The sequence below is a fragment of the Toxorhynchites rutilus genome, chromosome 2 (assembly GCF_029784135.1).
Source record: "Toxorhynchites rutilus septentrionalis strain SRP chromosome 2, ASM2978413v1, whole genome shotgun sequence".
In the NCBI taxonomy this organism is placed as follows: Eukaryota; Metazoa; Arthropoda; class Insecta; order Diptera; family Culicidae; genus Toxorhynchites; species Toxorhynchites rutilus.
In genome coordinates, this window is record NC_073745.1 from 265,036,137 (window position 1) to 265,058,527 (window position 22,391).

General features: G+C 37.3%; 1 protein-coding gene across 1 annotated transcript in view; it reads left to right on the forward strand.

Moving 5' to 3' along the window:
* LOC129769028 (cuticlin-4) overlaps positions 1–22,391 on the forward strand; it is a 149,246-nt gene that overhangs the window by 91,582 nt on the left and 35,273 nt on the right. The window contains exon 5 of the mRNA XM_055771023.1: positions 9,603–9,835. Within this exon, the coding sequence (XP_055626998.1) occupies positions 9,603–9,835 (233 nt within the window). The remainder of the gene's footprint in view (positions 1–9,602; positions 9,836–22,391) is intronic.

The window sequence follows — 22,391 nt, forward strand, 5'->3', positions numbered from 1 at the left end:
AAGCCAATCTTTTTATTTTGCCCCTGAGGCACATAACTCATAATTAAGGTGGTCTGAAAAATTAGCTGTTTTTTTTTTATTTAAATCGTTTATTTTTACAGGCTCAGTTACATAGGTTTAAAGGAGCCGAACTCCTTACTGTATTGTTACTAGTATATATATACATTTTCCCTTAATTCTAATGTTAATAATATAGGAAACCGATTACTCGCGGTCAACTCGAGTTTAGAAGGGTGACATATTTTCTTCAGGAAAAGGAGGGGATATGAGGATATGTTGACAATGATCACACTCACACTCTCAATCACACTCATCACACTCAATTCTTAAACCTATCTTATATTTAATATGTATTTACATTTCATCTTATTCTTAAGAAGGGATCCGATCTCTCACAAAGGAAAAAGGAAAAACTAAGGGTATAAGGACAATCACACACGAAGATCGATAGCTTTAAGGAATACATATATTTGGGACATGTAATCAAGGTCTAACCGAGCCAACACGTCTCTCACCGGCACCATGGGCTGCCTTCCTCGGGCCCGAAGGGTGACTACTAAATTCGATCTGGCGACAAGATACAGCTCGCACGACCAAACAACGTGCTCGATGTCGTGGTAACCTTGGCCACAAACACAAAGCTTGTTGTCGGCAAGATTAATACGAAAGAGTAGCGCATCTAACGAACAGTGATTGGACATGAGTCGGGAGAAGGTGCGAATAAAGTCCCGACTCAAGTCCAGACTTTTGAACCATGGTTTGAGGCTAACCTTAGGGATAATCGAGTGGAGCCACCGGCCCAATTCATCTTCGTTCCATTTGCGTTGCCAGTTAACTATGGTATTTTTGCGGACTAAAGAATAAAATTCATTGAAGGCGATTTGACGCTGATAAATATCGCCTTCAATTGCACCTACCTTTGCTAATGAGTCAGCCCTCTCATTACCCGGAATTGAGCAATGTGAAGGGACCCAGACAAAGGTAATGACATAACAGCGTCTGGATAAAGCACTCAAAATTTCTCGTATTCTCTCAAGGAAGTACGGCGAGTGCTTTTCCGGCCTCACTGAACGGATAGCTTCGACAGAGCTAAGACTATCCGTTACAATGTAATAGTGTTCAACAGGTCGTGAGGCGACGCTGTCCAGCGCCCAATGTATCGCTGCCAATTCAGCAATATACACTGAGCAAGGATTCTGAAGACTGTGTGAGGTGCTAAAAAATTCGAAGATCGTTGGAACGATCCTCGATCGAAGATAATCTGATGTTCCATGGATATCCTGCTTCATGGACAGATCAAAATGCACAGAGGAATTGATGTAGTCAGGAAAACAAACACGGTTGGGAATATACGAAGAAGGATTAACCTGCATGGAGACGAATTCATGATATGAGCTCATGAATCCAGAATGAAAATTTAGCTCGATCAGATGCTCAAAATTTCCGATTATCAATGGGTTCATAACCTTACACCGGATGAGGAACCGAAGAGATAATAAATTGAAGCGATCTTTTAGTGGGAGTAGGCCTGCCAAAACCTCGAGACTCATGGTATGCGTTAAATTAGCTGTTTATCCAATACAAAATTTTTTGAAAATTTTGAAACAAACGAAGAATAGAGCATGTGCAAATTAACAAAATTGACAAATTAAGGCAGTATTCTAGTCTAGAAATTTGAAATAAATCAAAATTCGTCTATTTTCCTTAATATTTCTGTAGTTTAGGCATTCAAGAATATACCCTAGGAAGGACTTATCGAGAATCCCATTATTTGCAGAGTTAGAGCTATTTCAGTGATGCGGTATCTAACCTGGTACGGCCATAACAATGAACTTCAAACGCGTTTTTTTCGAAACTCATTTTTTCAAACTGGCGTACACGATATCTCAAGTTCTACTGAACTGATTCATGTCGAATTTTTATATGAACACAATCTGTATGCATCTCTCTAAGAAATTATATTTTTCAAATTCTACTATTTCTAAAAAATCGGGAAACATAAGAAAAAACGTTAAAAACCGCATTTTGTTTTTGACATTTCCGAGGTTCATACGATAGCGGCATCTTTAATGATTCTGTTCGATCTGTTCGATTTTTTTTGTTTCAGACAAACAGAGGGGAATCGTGTACGCCATGGCACAACTTTTTTTTAACCCTTTCACTTCATCAGCTTGTAACTATTCTAGTTATAAATATTTTTCCTCCGTCCATTTTTTGTTTTATTGTTAAAAGATAGATGAACAAATAATTATATAATGAATCGTAAAAATACTCATTGTTTTATTTTTACGGGGCTCGAAAAAGCGCCCGAAGTTCGTGTCTCTACACTAGAATAACTCCTTAATTCAGAAGAGTTAAGATGAACTGTTTTTACACACTGTGCATAGTTCGTTATTTTGCAGTTTTCAATCGGAGAGGATAACTCTCATCTCAGTAAAAAAAACAATGTTTGCGGGGTAGCTATTTTTATCAGTATGCATACTGGCAGAAGAATCACATGATAGTGGGACCTACGATGAAGTGGTTCGCTTCTCTCCAAGAACAGTGTACGATATCTTCTATTGTTTTCCATTCTTCCTTTATATCGAGCAATTCGTTTGTGTAATCAGAAGAATATTATCTGCTCGCTAGCTGGTACGAGACTGTAAATGATAGATTGATTTTTCCTTTATAGAGGCTTTAAACGACAAAATTAATTCGCCTCTAGCCTTCAAAAAGAGACTATTAGAAATCAATCGATGGAGTGTCCTGAGATTGAGTCGACATTATTTTGCCAAATAAGCAAACGCGAGAGCCTTTTGTGATTTAAACTCGCGAGCGACTTATTTATGTACCCTATAAATTGAAAGTAGATGGAGCTTAAATTGCAATATCTCCTCTCTTCATATTATCAGTATAACAGACGCTGCATTTGCATTTGATTCGTTGTGATATGGAAATATTGTATCTCGCTGATACATTTGTTGCTCGCTATTTACATCAGGGATAGGTAAGCACAGAAATACACAGAACAAATGTATAGGAGATTGGAAATGCTTCCAATTTCCATTAATTCATACCATTTACGGATCAGGAAGTCTTAATATACAGCATACCAAACAAATCTCACAGAATTTCCGATTCGATCGATATGCAAATTATCAAAATCCGTTTGCAGCAAAAATAGTTTTCAACGATAAAGCTACCTCTATATATCAAAATATTGGCCATTTAAGCCACTTGGCATACTTGAAACCTCCAAAAAGGAACTAGACTTCTTTTTGGAAAAAGGTGAGTTTTTTTCAACAATTTTTTACAAAAAAAAATCTAACTCTAAAACTATAATACCTAACTAATCCTTAATTTGTTCAAAGTCAAGATAGCGATATATTTTTTTTTTATAAATTCGTTTATTTTTACAGGCTCAGTTACACTACTGTATTTTTAAAACTAAACTACTATATTTTTAAAACTATATATATGAACAATTTTCTTAAATCTATGGTTAGTAATGTGGGAAACCGATTACTCGCGGTGGACTCGAGATTAGAAGGGTGACATATTATTCTCAGGAAAAAGAAGGGGATACCGATATATTGTATTCGACAAAGTTTCAAATCGTATTAAAGTGTGGACTTCTGTCCAAAACTTCAACTTTCTATCTTTTATAAATCTATATTCTAAATAATGTTTTACTCGTAACATTTTTGTGTATAAATTCTCGCGTTTAACATGTTTATAAATAGAAAAAAAGGTTTGAAGAACACGTCAATCGCGACAATTTACGCAAAACAGAGATACGAATAATTTTTCAAAGAAAACACGAAAATTTGTTGTTAGAAAAACTCTCTTCCTTTGACGAATTGAGGAAGTAATCGAGAGGTGGGCACTGTTTTTGTCAGCTTGATTTATGATGAGCTTCAAAACTAAAATTAACATTTATATATGGTATAGACTAGGGTGGCAATGGATGTATGAGAAAAATTACATCATCGAATTTCAAAAACCGACCATGCACATTTTGTTTATTGGCCCAAAAAATGATCTGTGCAAAGTTTCAGCTCAATCGGACATGATTTAGGGGTTCCTCAAAGCACTCAAAGTTTTGATTTTTTGGTCACTCCCCAGAACGTGGATTTCGGCAAATTTTTTCGAGATGACACCAGATCTCGACGTTTCATGCATTTTTAAGACATTTGGCATCGAAAAGAAATTTCGATTTTCCAAATTTCCTTTACTTTCCCCTTGGAAGATTTTCGAGGATAAAAAAAATCAAAACTTTGAGCGCTTTAAGGCACCCCTAAATCATGTTCGATTGAGCTGAAACTTTGCACAGATCATTTTTTTGGGCCAATAAACAAAATTTATATGGTCGGTTTTTGAAATTTGACATGACCATTTTCGCTGCCACCCTAGTATAGACATATTGTAAATTGATGGTCTATTCTGCCGTTCACAATTCAATCGGCAATTCGTCCCCGTCTTACTCCTCTAGGTAATAATCTCTTTTAATCTGCTTGCCGAACAGTTTTGAATTGCTTGAATATTTCTTGGTTTCTTGACATTCATTTCATTTTCAGTTTCCTCTGATCCAATAGTTTTTTCTGTCGGGGTTGTTGAATTTCGATCAGCTCTAGCAACAGGTGATTCGTTGGTAGTTGTATGAGCTATTCATATAATTTTTATTCAGAATTCATTTTGTTTGGAAACATTTCATGTTTTTTCAAAAAATTACTGCTAATTTTCAACTCGTAACATTTTTATGTGTAAATTATCGCGATTGCCATGGTCTGCTTTTAAGAAACACGTCAAACGCGACAATTTACACACAAAAATGTTACGAGTAAAGTATTATTTTTTTAGGAGTCTCCATAAAAATATACCACATCTTGCAGAAGCTATAATAGATAGAAAGTTGACGTCGTTAACAAAAGTCTATATTTTGATAAGATCTAAAATTTTGTCGAATATGTATATATATATATATATATATATATATATATATATATATATATATAATCTTGACTTTTATCTGGATTTTAGGATTAGTTGTATTTTCTTCTAAGAAAACATAAAAAAGTCGTTGTTGAAGAAAAATCTCTTCAAAAGTGCCCAGTTTGAAATTTTTGGAAAATATAAAATATAAGAAAAGTAAGAATAAAAAAAATAAGAATAACAATCGTTTTAGTATCTATACTAGGGTCATCCAAGGGGGGGTATAGGAAATCGGGGTTTTTAAAAAAAAATTGATGCCAAATGTCTTAAAATTGCAAGAAACGTCGAGATCTCGTGTCATCTCGAAAATTTTGACGTGGGACTACGTCTAACCGGAATATATGGGGGGTAAAATGGAAACATAAACACTGAACATGCAGGAAAAAATGCAAGATTTCGAATGCTTATAACTCGAACATTTTCTACTGAATTGGAAAGATGTTTGCATCAATTGATAGGGAATATTTCTACGCATCTATCGCAATTAGTAAAGTGTTATTTTCCATTAGGTAAATAATTGAATAACTGTAAAATGTTAAGCGTTATCTAAACGCCCTTACTGCCTCCTTTTGATTGGCCCGCTTGACGGTTTCCCCAACACAGACTTCAAAACCAAGCAGCCTTGGGGAAATCAGAATTGCAAATACATGAAAGTAGGGGGACTTTTGTTCTCTCCGAAATGTGTTCCCTAACACAAACTTCAAAACCAAGCAGCATTGGCGAAACCGACATTGCAAATACATGAAAGTAGGGGGAGCTTTTGTTCCCACCGAAATGTGTTTCCCTAACACAGACTTCAAATCCAAGGAGCGTGGGGAACTTGGCATTGCAAATACATGCAAGTCGGGGGTATTTTTGTTCCGACTGAAATGTGTTTCCTTAACACAGACTTCAAATCCAAGGAGCTTGGGAAAATTTGCATTGCGAATTCATGCATTCGGGGGCATTTTTGTTCCGACTGAAATGTGTTTCCCTAACACAGACTTCAAATCCATGGAGCGAGGGGAAATTGGCATTGCAAATACATGCAAGTCGAGGGCATTTTTGTTCCGACTAAAATACATATGTTTCCTCAACACAGGCTTCAAAACCAAGGTGTCTAGAAAAATTGGGATTGCAAATTCATGCAGGTCGGGTTTTTTTTTTGTTCCGACTGAAATCTGATTACCTATAAAGACTTCTAAACCAAGGTGTCTGGGGAAATTGGCATTGAAAATACATGCAAACTGTGAGTACTTTTGTACTCGCTTACCTTTGTACAGACTAGAATGCGTTTCCCTAACACGGTCTTCTAAACTTAGGTACCTGGTAAGATCGTGCAGACACTAGAGACATTGCATTTGTTCAAATTTTTTCTCACAACGCAAATATATTGAATTCAATTGAATTCGGAAATTGTTTTATTCAATCAAAAATTTAATCAATACAAACAAATGATTACTAAGCTAAGGTAGTCCCACGCCAACCTTGCGGTAATATCATAGATATAACCCACCCATTTTTTTTTTGTCAAAAATCGACTCTCTGGAACTTAGTTGTTTTTTCGGAATATGAGACGAAACGTATGGTTTTAAGTGCCAATAAAAATAGTTATCTTTTTCATTCGGAACTTGTTGCGAAATGTTGATTTGCACGATAGTATACCCTATACAAAATATGAGCTGTTTCGAACTTCATTTATTAGTGTTGCAGACGTTAAAATTTGAGTTTCTTGAAATCCGAAAAATCCCCGGAAATCAGGGTTTTCAAAACATTTTTTTGATGCCAAATATCTTAAAATTACATGACACGTCGAGATATATAGTTATCCAAAAAATTTTGTTTTTTTCAAAAATCGACTTTTCAGTCGGAAATTATTTTTTTTATAATTTTTTTTTCGAGATAGCAGTAAATCTCGACGAGTAATGCAATTTTAAGACATTTGACATCAACAATTTTTTTTGAAAACCCCGATTTTCGGTGATCTTTCGTTTTTTTTTTAAAAACTTAAATTTTAACGTCTGTGACACTAATAAATGAAGTTCGAATGAGCTAATATTTTGTGTAGAGTATATTATCGTGCAAATCAACATTTCGCAACAAGTTCCGAATGAAAAATCTAGATAACTATTTTTATTGGCACCCTAAACCATACTTTTCGTTTCGCATGCCGAAAGTCCCAGAGTGTCGATTTTAGACAAAAAAAAATTCTTTGTGCCACTCTCCCTTAAGTCCGATTGAGCTGATATTTAGCATAGGGTGTTTTTTCGAGGTAGAGAACATTTTTATGTGGTAACTTTTTGAAATTAGAGATGTCCATTTTCATTGGCACCCTTATCTATACTCTTCATCTTTCCATCACCAATACAAAATATATTGCATTGTACAGATTCGGATTTTAACCATTCGACTGTTACTTCGGATGCCACATTCCTCTGACGCTCGAAACGTCAGAAGTAACAAAGCAGTCAAAACAACAAGAAGTCGTACTTCGATCGTTTTGAGTTTTTATTTCTTTCAGGTATTGTTATCGACTTCAGTACAATGGAATGAGTGATAACAGTAAAAATCTGTCTTTAGCACTTGTGGAGGCGATCTGGCGCAGTGGTAACATTCATACCTCACACGCAGAGATCACGAGTTCAATTCTCACTCCCGACATTCTTCCAAAAAAGGAAGTAAGAGTGACGAACCAGCCGAAATGTGTTTGAAAGTCACTATAATATAGATATGTTCAGCACGGAATGCTGGTTTTTCGATTGTTGTTTAGTCGTTATTATCAAAACTTCCAATGTAACATTTTTCACTCCGAGACTGCAACTTCAAACAGTTGTGATTGGTTTTTCAGAGTTATTATTGACTGCTAGTGGTGAAAGTAGTGACAAAGAACGATTCCTTTTAAAACAATTCGCGGAACAATGTTCTGATCATCAGCTTCGTTTTTCTCGAGTTGGCGAATGTTACATTGGACCTTTTCAAAAGTTACGTGAGATTTTATTTTTTTGAGATTTCAATTAGGCGAAGTTGCTTGAATGACCAATGTCTTTAAACCCACAGCGTTTCACTGCAGTCTGAGATGGTATTGCCAACTCTTAAGATGAGTCGGCATGAGATTCATCAAATTTATTATTTTTCGATTAGACCCGTATTTTTTTTTGATTTCATCATTTGTGATGACGCCGATACAGAGTTCTTCGCTTTCAAAATAGAGTCAATGATTGTGGAGGCCAACCAATTTCTGAACTTTGTTTTGTTGGCACTGTAAAGCGAAAACATTCGCTCAACACACGCTGATGAACGTAAAATTTTCAAAAAGTGTCCCACAAACGACCTTCGCCGGAGTGGAGAGGTGAGGTGGCATTTCATATGGTTCAACATCTTTATAAATCTATTATTATTATTAGTATATCCAAGACTCAACGAAAAAAAAAGTTTATTAGTAAGACAGAGAAAATGCACTGTAATTAATTTAATATTTAAAACTGATTTTTTTTAAAAATCTTTAAATTCTGTATCTTAGTAATTCTGTATGTACAGATTCTGTATCTGAAATATGGCGAAAAATCTGTAAAATACAGAATATTCTGTGTATATGGTCTGGTGGACCCATGTATCATCATAAGTACGCTTCAACCGCATATTTGTTACAATTGAATACGAAAAGAATTATTTTTCGCGAATGAAAGCTTGGCACGACTGTTTCCATTTCCTCGCAAAACAGTTTCAATCATAATAAGGGTGAATTGCTTACCAGTATTTAACCTCAAATTGTTACGTTTTTCGAAAGTACCACTGGTGTTATCTAATGAAGAACGAGGGGTTTTTATTTGCACACTTGATAACTTGAAGGAATGTAGGCAATTTCTGTCCAAAAATAAACAGAGACAAATATGGTCCACAGTATTTTTCTAAACTAACGATCCCGTTTCCGATAGTGAGAAAACATCTGTTAAACTCGTGGGCATTTCTTGAGACAACCTCTTCCAAATTCATCTGTTGTTGTACCAACCACTCATGATTAGTGATAAAGACTATTGCTTTCATTACGTAACAAGTAATTTCCTGATGAATTACGAGAAGTGTTCAGAATAAGCACGGTGTAATAAGGAAATTGTTTGCTGTGTACAGTTAAATTGCACATTTTTCGATTGCACCATCGTGATACGACGCTAGAACGAGATTACCCTGGGCATAAAAAATAAGGAACAGAAACCGCGACAAGTTCGTTTTGCGGAAAGATAAAAAGGTATGAAAAAAGTTCATGCTAGAGATCCAGCGCCGGTAATAAGTAACACTACCCAGTGGGAAGAACAAGATGGGACGGCAAGATTGCCTGGCTGCCTGCGAGAAGATTAATGTGATCACGAGCTAGTTGTTGTTTCAGAATCTCTACTTTATGGGCGAAAGTGGCACTCAAAGCCTATGCAGTGGAGACCACCGCAAGCCGAGGCTGCAAGAATTGAAGCAATTTTCAACAATGTTCTTGTGGGACTCGATCTCTCCTCAACCCTCTCTCTCGTTCACCCTCGGGGTCGCGATTATTTTCTGCGAGGGGCAGTTCATTGTACGCGGCCCCGATCCGAGTCTCTAATCCACCGACAAAATTGAAGGCGAAACCAAACTAACGTCTGTTCTTTTCTCCTCCCCAGGATCCGCCACGATATTCACCAAAGAACCCACCGTTCGGATACAATGTCTCTCGGGTTCGATGCTGATCACGATCAAGGATGCGCCCGCTAACCTCAACGGTCAGTTCAGCGGGATGGTGTATCCGAAGGGACTGGCGAAGAACTCGACCTGCCTCACCGAGTACCGGGACCAGGAGGGCCCACTGCGGTACAAGCTGCCCCTCAAGAGCTGCAACACGATGCCCATCGAGACGGTAAGTAATATGGATGTGGCAACTTGTTATTGCGTCAGCCTAGCCGGAACTGTGGGCGCTTGGGACCTCACGTTCCGGCCATGATATTTAGCAAGGTAGAATAAAACACGCTCACACAGCTGTTTGTTTGCGTCAAGTGGTCGCCACTCGAGAACCAAATGTCTGATCACTTTCCGCATTTGGCAAGCGCAAACCGGTTACTCGCGAATCTTTTCCATGTTTTGAATGTCATAGCCATTGGCAATTATTCCTGTTCCTTCGCTCAGGTGGGTGTTCAAATGAGGTGCAGAAAGGCAAAAAGCATTAATTTAGAACCAGGGAATATAATGACGAGACGCGCGTGGTCGGGACTTTGTGGGATGCAAGAATGTGAGCTGTTAATTGGTGTATTTTATTGGCGAGCCACACATACACCTTACGAATCTCCTCCTCCTTCTCCACCAGTGGAGGAGCGGAACCGGTTTTGCGAAGAGACACGTGTGTGTGTGTGTGCGTGTGCTAACAGTCGACATTGAAAACGGCAGAGGTTGTTTTGGAGGTCAATTTCGAAAAGGGTCTTCTCACATCATGGTGCCGATATTCAGTCTGTCGTGAGGGAACGATAATGATGATATGCATAATCGAGCGCAGCCTTTCAATGTCGAATGCGAACGTTCGTCCTAGGATTCAAATTTTTATTCAGATTTATTTGCCTTTTGTGTTAAATCCATGCATATGAGACATCGAATGTGTATCTATCAACTTGGTATTGCATAACACGGTTGCAGCTAAACAATGTTAAGTTATTTACGGAACAACCCCAAAAACAAGTCTCTTTGGTAGCTCGTTGGTTTGTAGCCAACTGTGGCACTGATGCTGGGTAACATGAGTGTGCAAAAATGCACGTACATCCGAGATAATAAACTGCACTGGAAGGTAAGAGACTTTACACCTCGACTGCAGCAGCATCAAATGAAAACCTGTTTATTACGGGGTGAACCCACAGATGGTATTTGTGGGTACAAATAAATTAAAATTTCACCTTTTGTTTTGTTACTGGTACCTTCAAAGCGATCCTCATGCATTTGTACCTTGCAACGAGATGACCAAGTGGATGTGCGAAAAGATATGTGAGTCGTGTGTGGAAATTTATGCAAATTGCAGAATGTAGCTGGTGTGGTCTAGCTTATTTATGTCCTCTTTTCTATTTGCTGTCTGAAGGTTCACTGTTCTCTTTTTATTATGCAGTGTAATGAGGAAACAACATTCCGAGAGGTTTGTTGTCATGAGATAGCCGCACTGAGACAGGAATTCTGTAGATGACTTCCTTCTTTAAATATAATATCGCAAACGCAATCATCACGCGATCAATGTTTAACGGATGTGCATTTAAAATATCGATTCTAATTTTCGGACGAAGCAATTGTAAGCGTAGAGATTTAACTCAGTTCATTGAATTCTAGGATTGACAATGAAATACTTCCAGTTCAAAAAATAATGTTTTCTCCTATACAAAAATTAACAGAACCAGAACCTATAGATAGGTTATATACAACTGAATTGTACGTTTAAGTATTTAGTAGTAGAAGCAAAAGTGCACAACATCTTTATTTTCCTATAATACTGCTAAAAGACAACGCGCGGTTCAGGTCCGAAGCTGGAGAACCATTAATTCTTTCTAACCTTAATTCACATTAACATTAGAGTTTTATCTTTAACATTAAAATTATGATTTTTTAATAATAGCATACTCGGCGAACTTCGTCCTACTCAAAGTTTATTAATTTGATTTAAATGGCCTTGAACATTCACTTGTCCTCCGAAGTTGTTTTTTTATGCACAATCCATAACGAATGGCGCCACAAGAAATTCCATTGATGGTTGAATGGAAAACTTTTTGAAATTATATTGGACCCTGCAAACTTTGTCTCGCCCGAAATGGTTTTTTGTTATAAATACATTCAAATATTCACGTTTTATTACGTTTATAGGTTTAGTCGCAGAATTGTTCATTGATTCATTTTAACCCTTTACAAATTCCTTTTACTATAAATTTCCTTGTACTTCTACCAGAACTCGTCATCATAATATCAAATTATTTTCAGACCCAATTCTCGTTCAAGATTTTTCAATCACTTGCAATTAACATGTGTCTACTTTCCATGGAATAATGTTTTTCTGTGTTATAGCGACTTTCAACACTTTTGATTGATTCGTCATTTTAACTTCCATTTTTGGAAGAATGTCGGGAGTGAGAATTGAACTCGTGACCTTGAGCGTGAGAGGTACGAATGTTACCTCTACGCCAGATTGGCTCTGTTTGATACAGAAAATATAATGAAGTGATGACATCTGAAATCGGACGATTCCTTCGTCGAGTTTTAGCCTTACCTCTTTGCTTGATTAGTTCTTAAGTTATGCAGAAAGGGCCTGGCCGGGTAGGGGAGTAAAAAGTGCCCCCAAACAAAATCACCAGCTGTATGACAAATATTGTATAGAAAATAATAAGAATAAGAAACTTTGGCGCTTTTTTTGAACCCCTATGTTTAACATAGGATCTATAGTCAAAAAAGTACTTTTTCGTTTATTTCACGCCATCCTCAAAAGCTTCGAGATAAAAATTTGAAAAAAAAATACTGAGTGTGCATACCACTACCGTATATCAAGAAAACTTATCAGAAAAAAAAATCATCAAAAATTGAGGTACTAAAAAATATAAAATCTCAGTACTACTCTAATTCATATTTAGATGTGTATCTACGGCTTTTCTAAATATGTGTGATTTTTTTCAAATTTTTTTCAGTGTTGCGCGGTATATAATTTTTCATATTTCCAAAGGGCTTGGCTGGGTAAGGGAGTAAAAAGTGCCCCCAAACCAAATCACCAGCTGTATGGAAAATATTGTATAGGATACTGAATAAAACATTTTGGCAGTAGTACCACATATTTGAGTTCTTATATGGTACACCACAGTATCTATGGTGAAAAATTTCTCTTCGTTTTTTTCACGCCATTCTCAAAGTTTTGAGACAAAATTTAAAAAAGATACTGATAGTACATCTTACTAAGGTTTATCTATAAATATCTACAAACATATTTTTCATCAAAAAATGTAATAATAAAAAAATTGGAATTTGCGGTACAAAATTTTTTAATATTAGGCTGTAAAAAAAGTCCTGCGGTATTTTTTTTGAATTTTCATTTGTTCATAAAATTAGTTACAATCATCTGTTTTAAGTCAAATATGCGCCGTTTTGTTCGATGACTTGTTCCCAACGAGATGCCAACTTCATAATACCCCTGTTATAGAAGCTCGCTTCCTTACTGGCAAAAAACTCGGATAGCCAATTTTCACAGGCCTCTTTTGTGGCTAACTTCTGACTACCTAGCTCGTTCGCCATGGACAAAAACAGGTGGTAGTCACTTGGTGCAAGGTCCGGACTATACGGCGGATGCAAAAGAACCTCCCATCCGAGCTCCCGGAGCTTCTGGCGCGTCGCCAAAGAAGTGTGTGGCCTGGCGTTGTCCTGATGGAAGACAATGCGGCCTCTGTTTATCAAAGATGGCCTCTTCTTCATGAGTGCTACCTTCAAGCGGTCCAGTTGTTGGCAGTACGGGTCCGAATTGAGCGTTTGGCCATAGGGAAGCAGCTCATAATAGATTATTCCTTGACAATCCCACCAAACACACAGCAGAACCTTCCTGGCCGTTAATGAGGGCTTGGCCACCGTCTGAGCCGCTTCAGCGGGCTTCGACCACAACCGTTTGCGCTTCACGTAGTCGTAAGTGACCCACTTTTCATCGCCAGTCACCATCCGCTTCAGAAACGGGTCGATTTTGTTGCGATTCAGCAGCGATTCACATGCGTCGATACGGTCAAAGATGTTTTTTTGCGTCAACGTGTGTGGCACCCATACATCGAGCTTCTTTGTGAATCCAAGCTTCTTCAAATGGTTAATAACGGTTTGATGACTTATTCTCAGCTCTTGGCCGATGCTACAGCTGCTACTATGCCGGTCTTTATCGGCTAATTCAGCGATTTTGTCGCAATTTTCGACGACAGGCCTTCCGGAACGTGGCGCATCTTCGACGACCTCTACACCAGAACGAAAACGTTGAAACCATCGTTGTGCGGTGGAAATGGAAACTGTCTTCTTCTTGAATGGTGTTAACGTTCCCTTGTGGAACTTTTGCCGTCCCAACGTATGCATTAACTAGCGTCATTTATTAATACTCGGTTGAGATTTCTTAAGCTAAATAACACGCCTTGAATGTATTCCGAGGGGCAAGCTCTTGAATACGTGTGACCACAGTGCAAATCCAAGGAAATTTCTTTGACGAAAACTCCTCCGGCCAGAACGGGAATCGAACCCGAACACCCGGCATGATAATGTGAGACGCTAACCACTCGACCACGGGTGCAAATGGAAACTGTATCGGGTCCATAAACTGCACAAATTTTATTGGCAGCTTGAGATGCATTTTAGCATTTGTCATAGTAGTACTGTAAAATATGTCGGATTTTCTCTTTATTTTGCTCCATATTTGCGACACTATAACTCACGAACGACTTAACCAAACAAAACACTGTCAAGGAGCTATATAGCGGTATATAGCGCGCAAAAATACCTTTCCAACAAGCTATAGTATGACTCGATACAATGAATACAACTAGAACTACGCGCTTACAACGACAGCTCGCGGAAATACCGCAGGTCTTTTTTGACAGCCTAATATAATCGAATCACATATAATCGAGTCCGACCTGTACTGTATTCTATTAGTCAAATCATTTAATTTGATACCAATATAGAGGGGATTGCAAAAAATACATAGTCGACCTTTTTGTGGCGGCGACCATTTCGAATTTATGTTGTTCATAGTGTAGTGTATTCTCCAAATCAAGCCATTCAGCCATTTTTTTGCGGCGGCCAAATTGAATTATTCAATATCATGGAATACGCAGTTTTATAATGACAGTAGAATTAAATGTATGTTCCAAATTTCAGATCAATCATTCAACAGGAACGGGGTCATTTTTCTATTAATGTGGGACAACCCAACAAACATTCAAACATACATACAAACAGGTCAAGCTGAATGAAACCATTCAAAAAGTAATTAGTTGTTTGGGGACTGCGGCCATCTTGAAATTTGATTTTTCATTATCTGCTATGTTCTGCTAGTCGAGAACTTTCTTTTGATACATTTTTCGGCATTTTTCATAAATAACTGTGTTCTACTAGTCAAGCCTTTTCATTTGATACCCATATTGATGGGGTTCTGAGAAAATAGATAATCCGCCATTTTGTAGTGGTCGCCATCTCAGATTTGCATTTTTCATTAATAACTGTATTCTACTAGTCAAGCCCTTTCATTTGATACCCATATTGATGGGGTTGTGAAAAAAATATATATGGCGCCATTTTGTGGTGGTGGGTATTTTGGATTTGAATTTTTCATAAATAACTGTATTCTACTAGCCAAGCCCTTTCATTTGATACCCATATTGATGGGGTTCTGAGAAAATATGAAATCCGCCATTTTCCAGTGGCCGCCATCTTGGATTTGCATTCCTCATAAATAACTGTGTTTTACTAGTCAAGCCCTTTCGTCTGATACCCAAATTAATGGGGTTCTGAGACAATATGTAATCCGCCATTTTGTAGTGGCCGCCATTTTGGATTTGCATTTTTCATAAATAACTGTATTCTACTAGTCAACCCCTTTCGTTTGATACCCATATTAGCTATTCAATATAGAATTATTATACAAATTATTCAAAATTTCCGAAAATCAAAAATGAAATATTTCGGATAATCGAGTCTAAAATTCCGAATAATCGAATCCCGGATAATCGAGTCCGACTTGTACTTTCATTCAAATTTCAACTGCTTTAAATGCCTTCAGACGTACCAATCAGGAAGATGAACGATTTCTAGTCCAGTCTTCCAGGAAGATCACAGTCACAGGTCAAAGTTGTTGATTGGTTCACATAGAAAATAATATCTTTGAAAGATATGTATGTAATTTTCAGCACGATCGATGAAAAATTATTTAATTTATCGATCACGCCAAAAACAGAAATTACTGTTGTCAAGAAAAATAAACTTATACCACCCCAATTAACAAATGATAAAACGCATAATCAGTTGAAAATTTAACTCGAATCATTTTAAACAGTCTCAACTTCTATTTTCACCATCAACCAATCCCGTATTCATATTTATTAGCTCAATCGTGTAATTTATTTTATATAAATCGTTAAAAGAACAAATTCGCCCAAAATAGGGTAAATGATCTTGGTTTGTCCAATTTGGGGTGTTTTTACGCAACTAGTAAATGCAAATCGATTTTTCTTCATGAAAATCACACATAATCGATACGAGTTTGGGTTTGTTGAAAAGCCCCAAGTCTCTAGTTGCTAATACTACCATAAGGTGTTGAAATTATTCAAATTTTTATGTTTTTGAATGATTTTCCTTGAAGAAGAATCATGATCATGGTTTGACCACCTCTGATCATGGTTTGCCCAAAAAAATGATCATGGTTTGTCCGGTTTTAGAAATCTCCATTTTTGAATGAAAACATTCGAATTCACAATTAGATGTTGCATTTATCATTGCTTGAGTTTACTGTCATCATATTGATTCATTCATAATTTAGGCTTTCTTCAGAATATTGCCTTTTCTTGGGCATTTTAGAAGTGTTCATCTCAACACAATCAACACAGAAAAACCATACTTCTGCTATGCGCGAAGCACACCACAAACAAACATAAACAAACTGCAGCGCGCCAAGCGGTTGCCATAGAAATCATGTGGACAAAGCAACATTATTGAATTGGACAATTCATGATCAGAATTGAGTTCATCAAAATGCGTTGATTTAATGGTTTAGCTATGTTAATCCGATACAAATGGTGAGCAAGCATGATGTTTACAGTATTTATAAGTGTTATAATCCAGAAAAGGTCTGAATACGTGCCAAATAATCATCTGGTGATCGATTAAAAGTTAGCTCGAATGAGGGGCGCATTGACACAAATAGAAGGTGTATTTTATAATCCTTTAAAACATGTGATTTCGTAAAAATATACTATCAAACTACTATAAATCATGTAAAAGGCAATTTCATTTATATGTTTCGAAACATTCGAAGGCCTTATTTGACACAGGAACGCTGAATTAGAGCATTCAAAAAAGTGGGCAAACCATGATCATATTTTCGACTGAACAAACCAAGATCATTTACCCTACTTGTTTGACATTTTTCTGATCTAAAAAATTATTTTCATTTGGAAAATGCCCATCCACTTTGTAGCGCGTATTTTTGACAACATGTTCAGAAAGAAATAAACTGTGTTTCGGTATAATTCAGTGTCTATTTCTGACTTTTTTACATAATTAAACAAATTATGAGCTCTTCACCATTTAGTGTATCATTGAAACAGTTATAAAATCTATGCATAACTTAGCATTTCGGAAACCCACGTTTTCGCCTCAAAAACGAGAACATCTTCGCGTTAAATATCAATGTAGCAAAATGTCAGCTGGTTTTTGGTCGCCCAAGAAACATAGAAGAGACCTTGAAACAAAAACAAAACCAGAGACCAGGTGGGTGAGAAATGAGATCGACTAGATTGTGTTCAAAATTTGCCGCAACCACCCAAAACGCTGCTGCTGCTGTGCAACCTGTTTTCTGCTTTGATCTATCTCTGCCGTTTCATCTGTTCGTCGTCTACTTACTAATCCACCGTCGAAATCTTTTGCTGAAATTCGGCTCTCGACAAAGTGGTTAATCAAATTAATATTTTTTTTTTTCCAAATTCAATCCCTCACACAGCGTACAATTCGTTAAATTACACACCGCTGATTACAAACTCCGTCAAATGGATTTCCTGTTTCTTTCAACAAATACATTTTTCTTCGTATCGTCGGCAGCCATCGTGGATGCCATCATTAGTCATTCGAAGCTCAACAAACGAACAAACGCTCGCGCCGCCAGGCCCGAAGATTCTCTTTTGTTCATCCTCGGGGAATGTCAATACACCCGCACTCACTTCGTCACGCAAAAGAAGTCACATTGCCATGAAGGTACTTCGACCCATCCAACCCCCACACCGCCCCGCGGCACGATTCCGACAACAGCTCAGCGGCTGGCGGAAAACTGGTTGGTCATGGAAACACGACTGCGTCAGATCGACAAAAATAGACATTTGCAGATGGGATCTTGTGGGATGTAAGCAATGCCTGTGGATTTACCAGATTTTTCTTCATTTTCACAGTCATTGCAGGGTGCTCTCATACCACCATCCTTGGGATGCTATGCGCGAGGATGCAGCGCATAAATGATAGTCGTTGTATCCGACGCGTTATGATTCTCGTTTTCAATGTATCAACCACACGAATTAACAGTCACGATAAAGGTGATACTCAATCGCTTACAGAACGCGACGCAGCGATTCTTCGAAAAGAGCGCACACACAAAAAAGAGGTTCCGCATCCAGCTCTGGACGACCTTAGAGTTGTTGCTCTTGCTTACACAAGCCAACACAAGCTATGCGTGTCGGCATCCATTTTTTTGCGTTTTTTTTTTTTGCTCACCATGTTTCATACTTTGGAAGGTTGTTCTACAACGAAGAGTAACACGATCGCCTGAGGCACTTTGAAAAGCCGGAATGCAGAGCGTCATCTGCGACAGAACGAGATGCTTCGCATTTGAGGCAAATGAGTTTTTCAGAAGAAACATTCAATAGTTTGTTTTTTGCGATGTTTCCGGCGTGGGTTCAATGAAGGGCCACTTCAGTGCCAGTGCCCACGCACGTATACAACTGGTGTTGGAGAAAACGTTTTGACACACCTGAAACCTTTATCGGGTATGTTGTCGAATCTGCCTTTCAATAACCGGTTAACTGCTGCATAATGAATAGAAATGATTCGAATGGAGCTCTTCAAGGTTGCTGCATCCGATTAACATTTCTGCGTAGAAATGTCAGATTGCCACTTTGGGGTGACCTTCAACCCTGTTTCCAGTATTTTGTGTATTCCAATCAGCGATGCTTTCGATTCGCAGTTTAATTTTAACATTTAATATAACAGGTTTTTCTTCGATTTGCGTAAATTTTTCTGACCTGAGAACAAATGTCACATCGAAAGAGACTGTAAATAATTATGTTTCCATTCGTGGCAGTGGGGCATTACATGCTGGTAAATTACTAGCTCAACATGCTGTAGTCATTAACAGAGACAACTTTCGCTATGCTACTCTCCACTGTTTATGCGTTTCAAGTTATGGGACATCTTGTTGACCGCTGGATGAATGCCATACATCTTGCAAAGTTCAAGACACAGTTATTATTTATGCCATCTACCTGCAGAAATCGTATTAATTTACCTCTTCTAGACAGATGCCATGCAATAAAGTGTACAAATTTGCATTGACCAAGCTCTGATTTCGAAATAATAAATGTTAAATGTTAAATAGTTAAAGCTATATTTTTTAAATACATTCTTTGATGTTATAACTTGAACGAATCTTTCTGCAGAGAAATGAATTTCGAAACTAGGAAAACTTTCTTTTTTCTTACCCTTCCATAAAATGCCCAGTTTCTTTTTACATTTTTGCGACTTTATGAAAATGCTATTCAATCAATATATGCGTCGTCGATCGGAACAAATGATAATCAGAAATGCAAAGTTGGGTGGATACAGAGAATGAAGTATATGGATATTTTTTTCTTATGAAGGCGTTTCCAAAAAAGATTTTCGCCAATTTAGTCTTACAACGAGAGTTGGTCTGTTGTGAAATCATTTTGTCGTACCTCTGATTGAATATCGGTCGTTGTTTGATGCATGCTTGAGTCAAACACATCAAACTATATTTTATTTAACCTCTGTCTGGAAGGTCGAAAAATGAAGAATTTTCGTGATTTTTTTTCGGATGTTCGGAGTAAAGTGAAGTGTTCGGATGTTTTATTTATTGTTTAAGGTATCTTTGTACATCAACATGTGCAAGCCTCGAATCACTCGTGATGCTGCTATGGTCTTTCTAAGTTTAGATTGCATACTAACGTTCAATAAAATCACAGTTAATTCATTCTCCAGATCCGGTAAATTCCTATCGTATAACCCTGTAAACGTTAGAAACTGGAAGCGAGAGCAGAACAACAACAGAAGCATACATGAAGCACGAATCTGTTCTTCACATCAAGCTTCATGGATTGTTTAGCTTTCATTGATAGTAAGCGATGCTTTCAAGTTGATCACTGAGCAAAAAGCATGAAATTTCACACACGGAAATAATCTAGACCAAATCACGAAAATCTGTAATCTGTACCGTACAGATTCTGTACCAAAAATAACGAATAAATCTGTACTTTTCCAGATAAATCTGTACGTGTGGCAACACTGGTTGACGGTACAAATAACTAAGTTTTCGAAAAAAATTTCGGCTGTTGCAAATGCTTCATAGTGGCAACAGTTTTTGCGGTTTCAGAAAAAAAATTACTAATTTATTATATATTATGAGTCACAAAGCTTGTTTGTTTATTAATGATATTAAAAACAAATAATTTTAAATCTTTTATACCACTCGGAGTTGATAGTTCACCTGATTCATTCTTCGATATTATTCGTTTGGGATTGCAATAAACTCCAATCCAAGTGAAGTAATTTGTAACGAATAGCAACAAAAATATCTTCGATCATTCGCTAGAACTTTGGATAAAATACACATTTGCGTCAAGATAATGATAATTGCACACCAAGATCTCAAAAACTTCATTCACACTTTGACCAATATATTATTGTAATATTTCTCACTAAAGGACCTTGCTGGATGAGGAAGTAAAAAGTGACACCAAACCTTATTACTATGGAAAATATTGTACAGGGTACTAAATAAGAATTTTTGACATTTTTTTTTGAATCCCTATACAGTTGTTCATAGGTTCTATGGATGAAAAACCTAGCTTCGAGATAAAAATTTGAAAAAAAAAACACAAAAATACTATTCTATGGTGTATCAAGAAATATTTTCAAAAATTTTTCCAAAAAAATTTTTGTTTTTGGCATTTTGAAAATTTGAAAAAAAAAAATAAATCGATTTTGAGATCCAGTCCTGCTCTAATTTGTATGAAAATAAGTTCCTATGCCGCTTTTGAGATATGAGCTTGAGCCTGAGGTTGGGTAGACTGTACAATTCGTAGTCGCTCTCCGTGATTGACCTGAACCTACCAAATTGCACAAAGAACACACAGAATGACGCTTGGGACTAGCAAATCATTCTCGTTGTGCAATTTTCGGTGATTCGAGCTTTAAACAGTCAATAACGACGCCGGCCACGTCCTTACAGTCACCAGATGAAGGGAAGGAATGTTAGTATGATATTCGCCGCCCGAAGACCAGAAGGGTCGCCTCTATAGCGTGGTTCCCTAGCGTTTATCATGGGAGGGATAGTTGTTAACAGGGAGGATTAAGAATCAGATTCACTGCGGTAAGTGATATGATTATGTAAAAGCGAACTAGCGACCACTCGAATGAAAACCTGAAAATTTCGTATTACGACACACGGTAGAAATTATCTTTAGGTATCCTGAGAAGGGAAACCTGTTAAATGGAATGGACTGACCATATATTCCAGTATATATCGCATGTACTGTTCATCGAAATTCAATCGCGATGACGAAGATTTATATTTGAGGAACCTGAGAAGGTAACCAAAAGAAATCCAAATATTCTATTATTTATCGCACGTATTTTCTCGAAATGCTATCGCGATGACGGAGAGTTATATTTGGGAAACCTGAGAATGTAACCGAGATAAATTTATATATTCTATTCTTTATTGCACGTGCTCGAATTCGAACTTGCAATATATTCCATTACTCAACTTGATTATTCCCTTATCGTAACTTACCGATCGCGACGGTGGAAGCTACATGTTTAGGATACCCGTAGTATAGGTATCCTAAACATACAACTATCACCGCACACATCCACATATACAAGTATTCGCACCGAGGCAATATTTATATTCACATGATACACATATATAGCATATTCTACTGAAATCCTATTGGGGTCTGGAGTCCGAAATACGAAGCCTGTAAAATGTAGCTTACAATGAATATAAAATTTGGACACAAACCTGAATGGACGAAGAACCGAATCTGGTATCTACTAATTTACATTTGAAAAACAAAAGTAAAATGGGCAGCTCCAGATGTCTTTTCTTGACCCATGTGGTCCATTCGCGTTGATGGTTGATGGCCTCGTGCTCAGACCCGTGAAACAATACGACAATACGACAATACGACAATACGACAATACGTGCAAACTATGGATCAAATTCAGAGCCTCGAAAAAACATGAAACGTATAATTAATAGTACATCTGCGCAACATACGTTGACTCATTGCTCGTACACAGCAAGGAATCGCTGGAAAAACGCGTAAACAATATACATAAATAAACAAGTTTGTTTGTCAGTCTGTTTTCACCAAGCGCACATGTGGTTAGTACGAAGTTAAGACAAACACTTCTCTGCCTCTGAATAAACAAAACACATATACAAG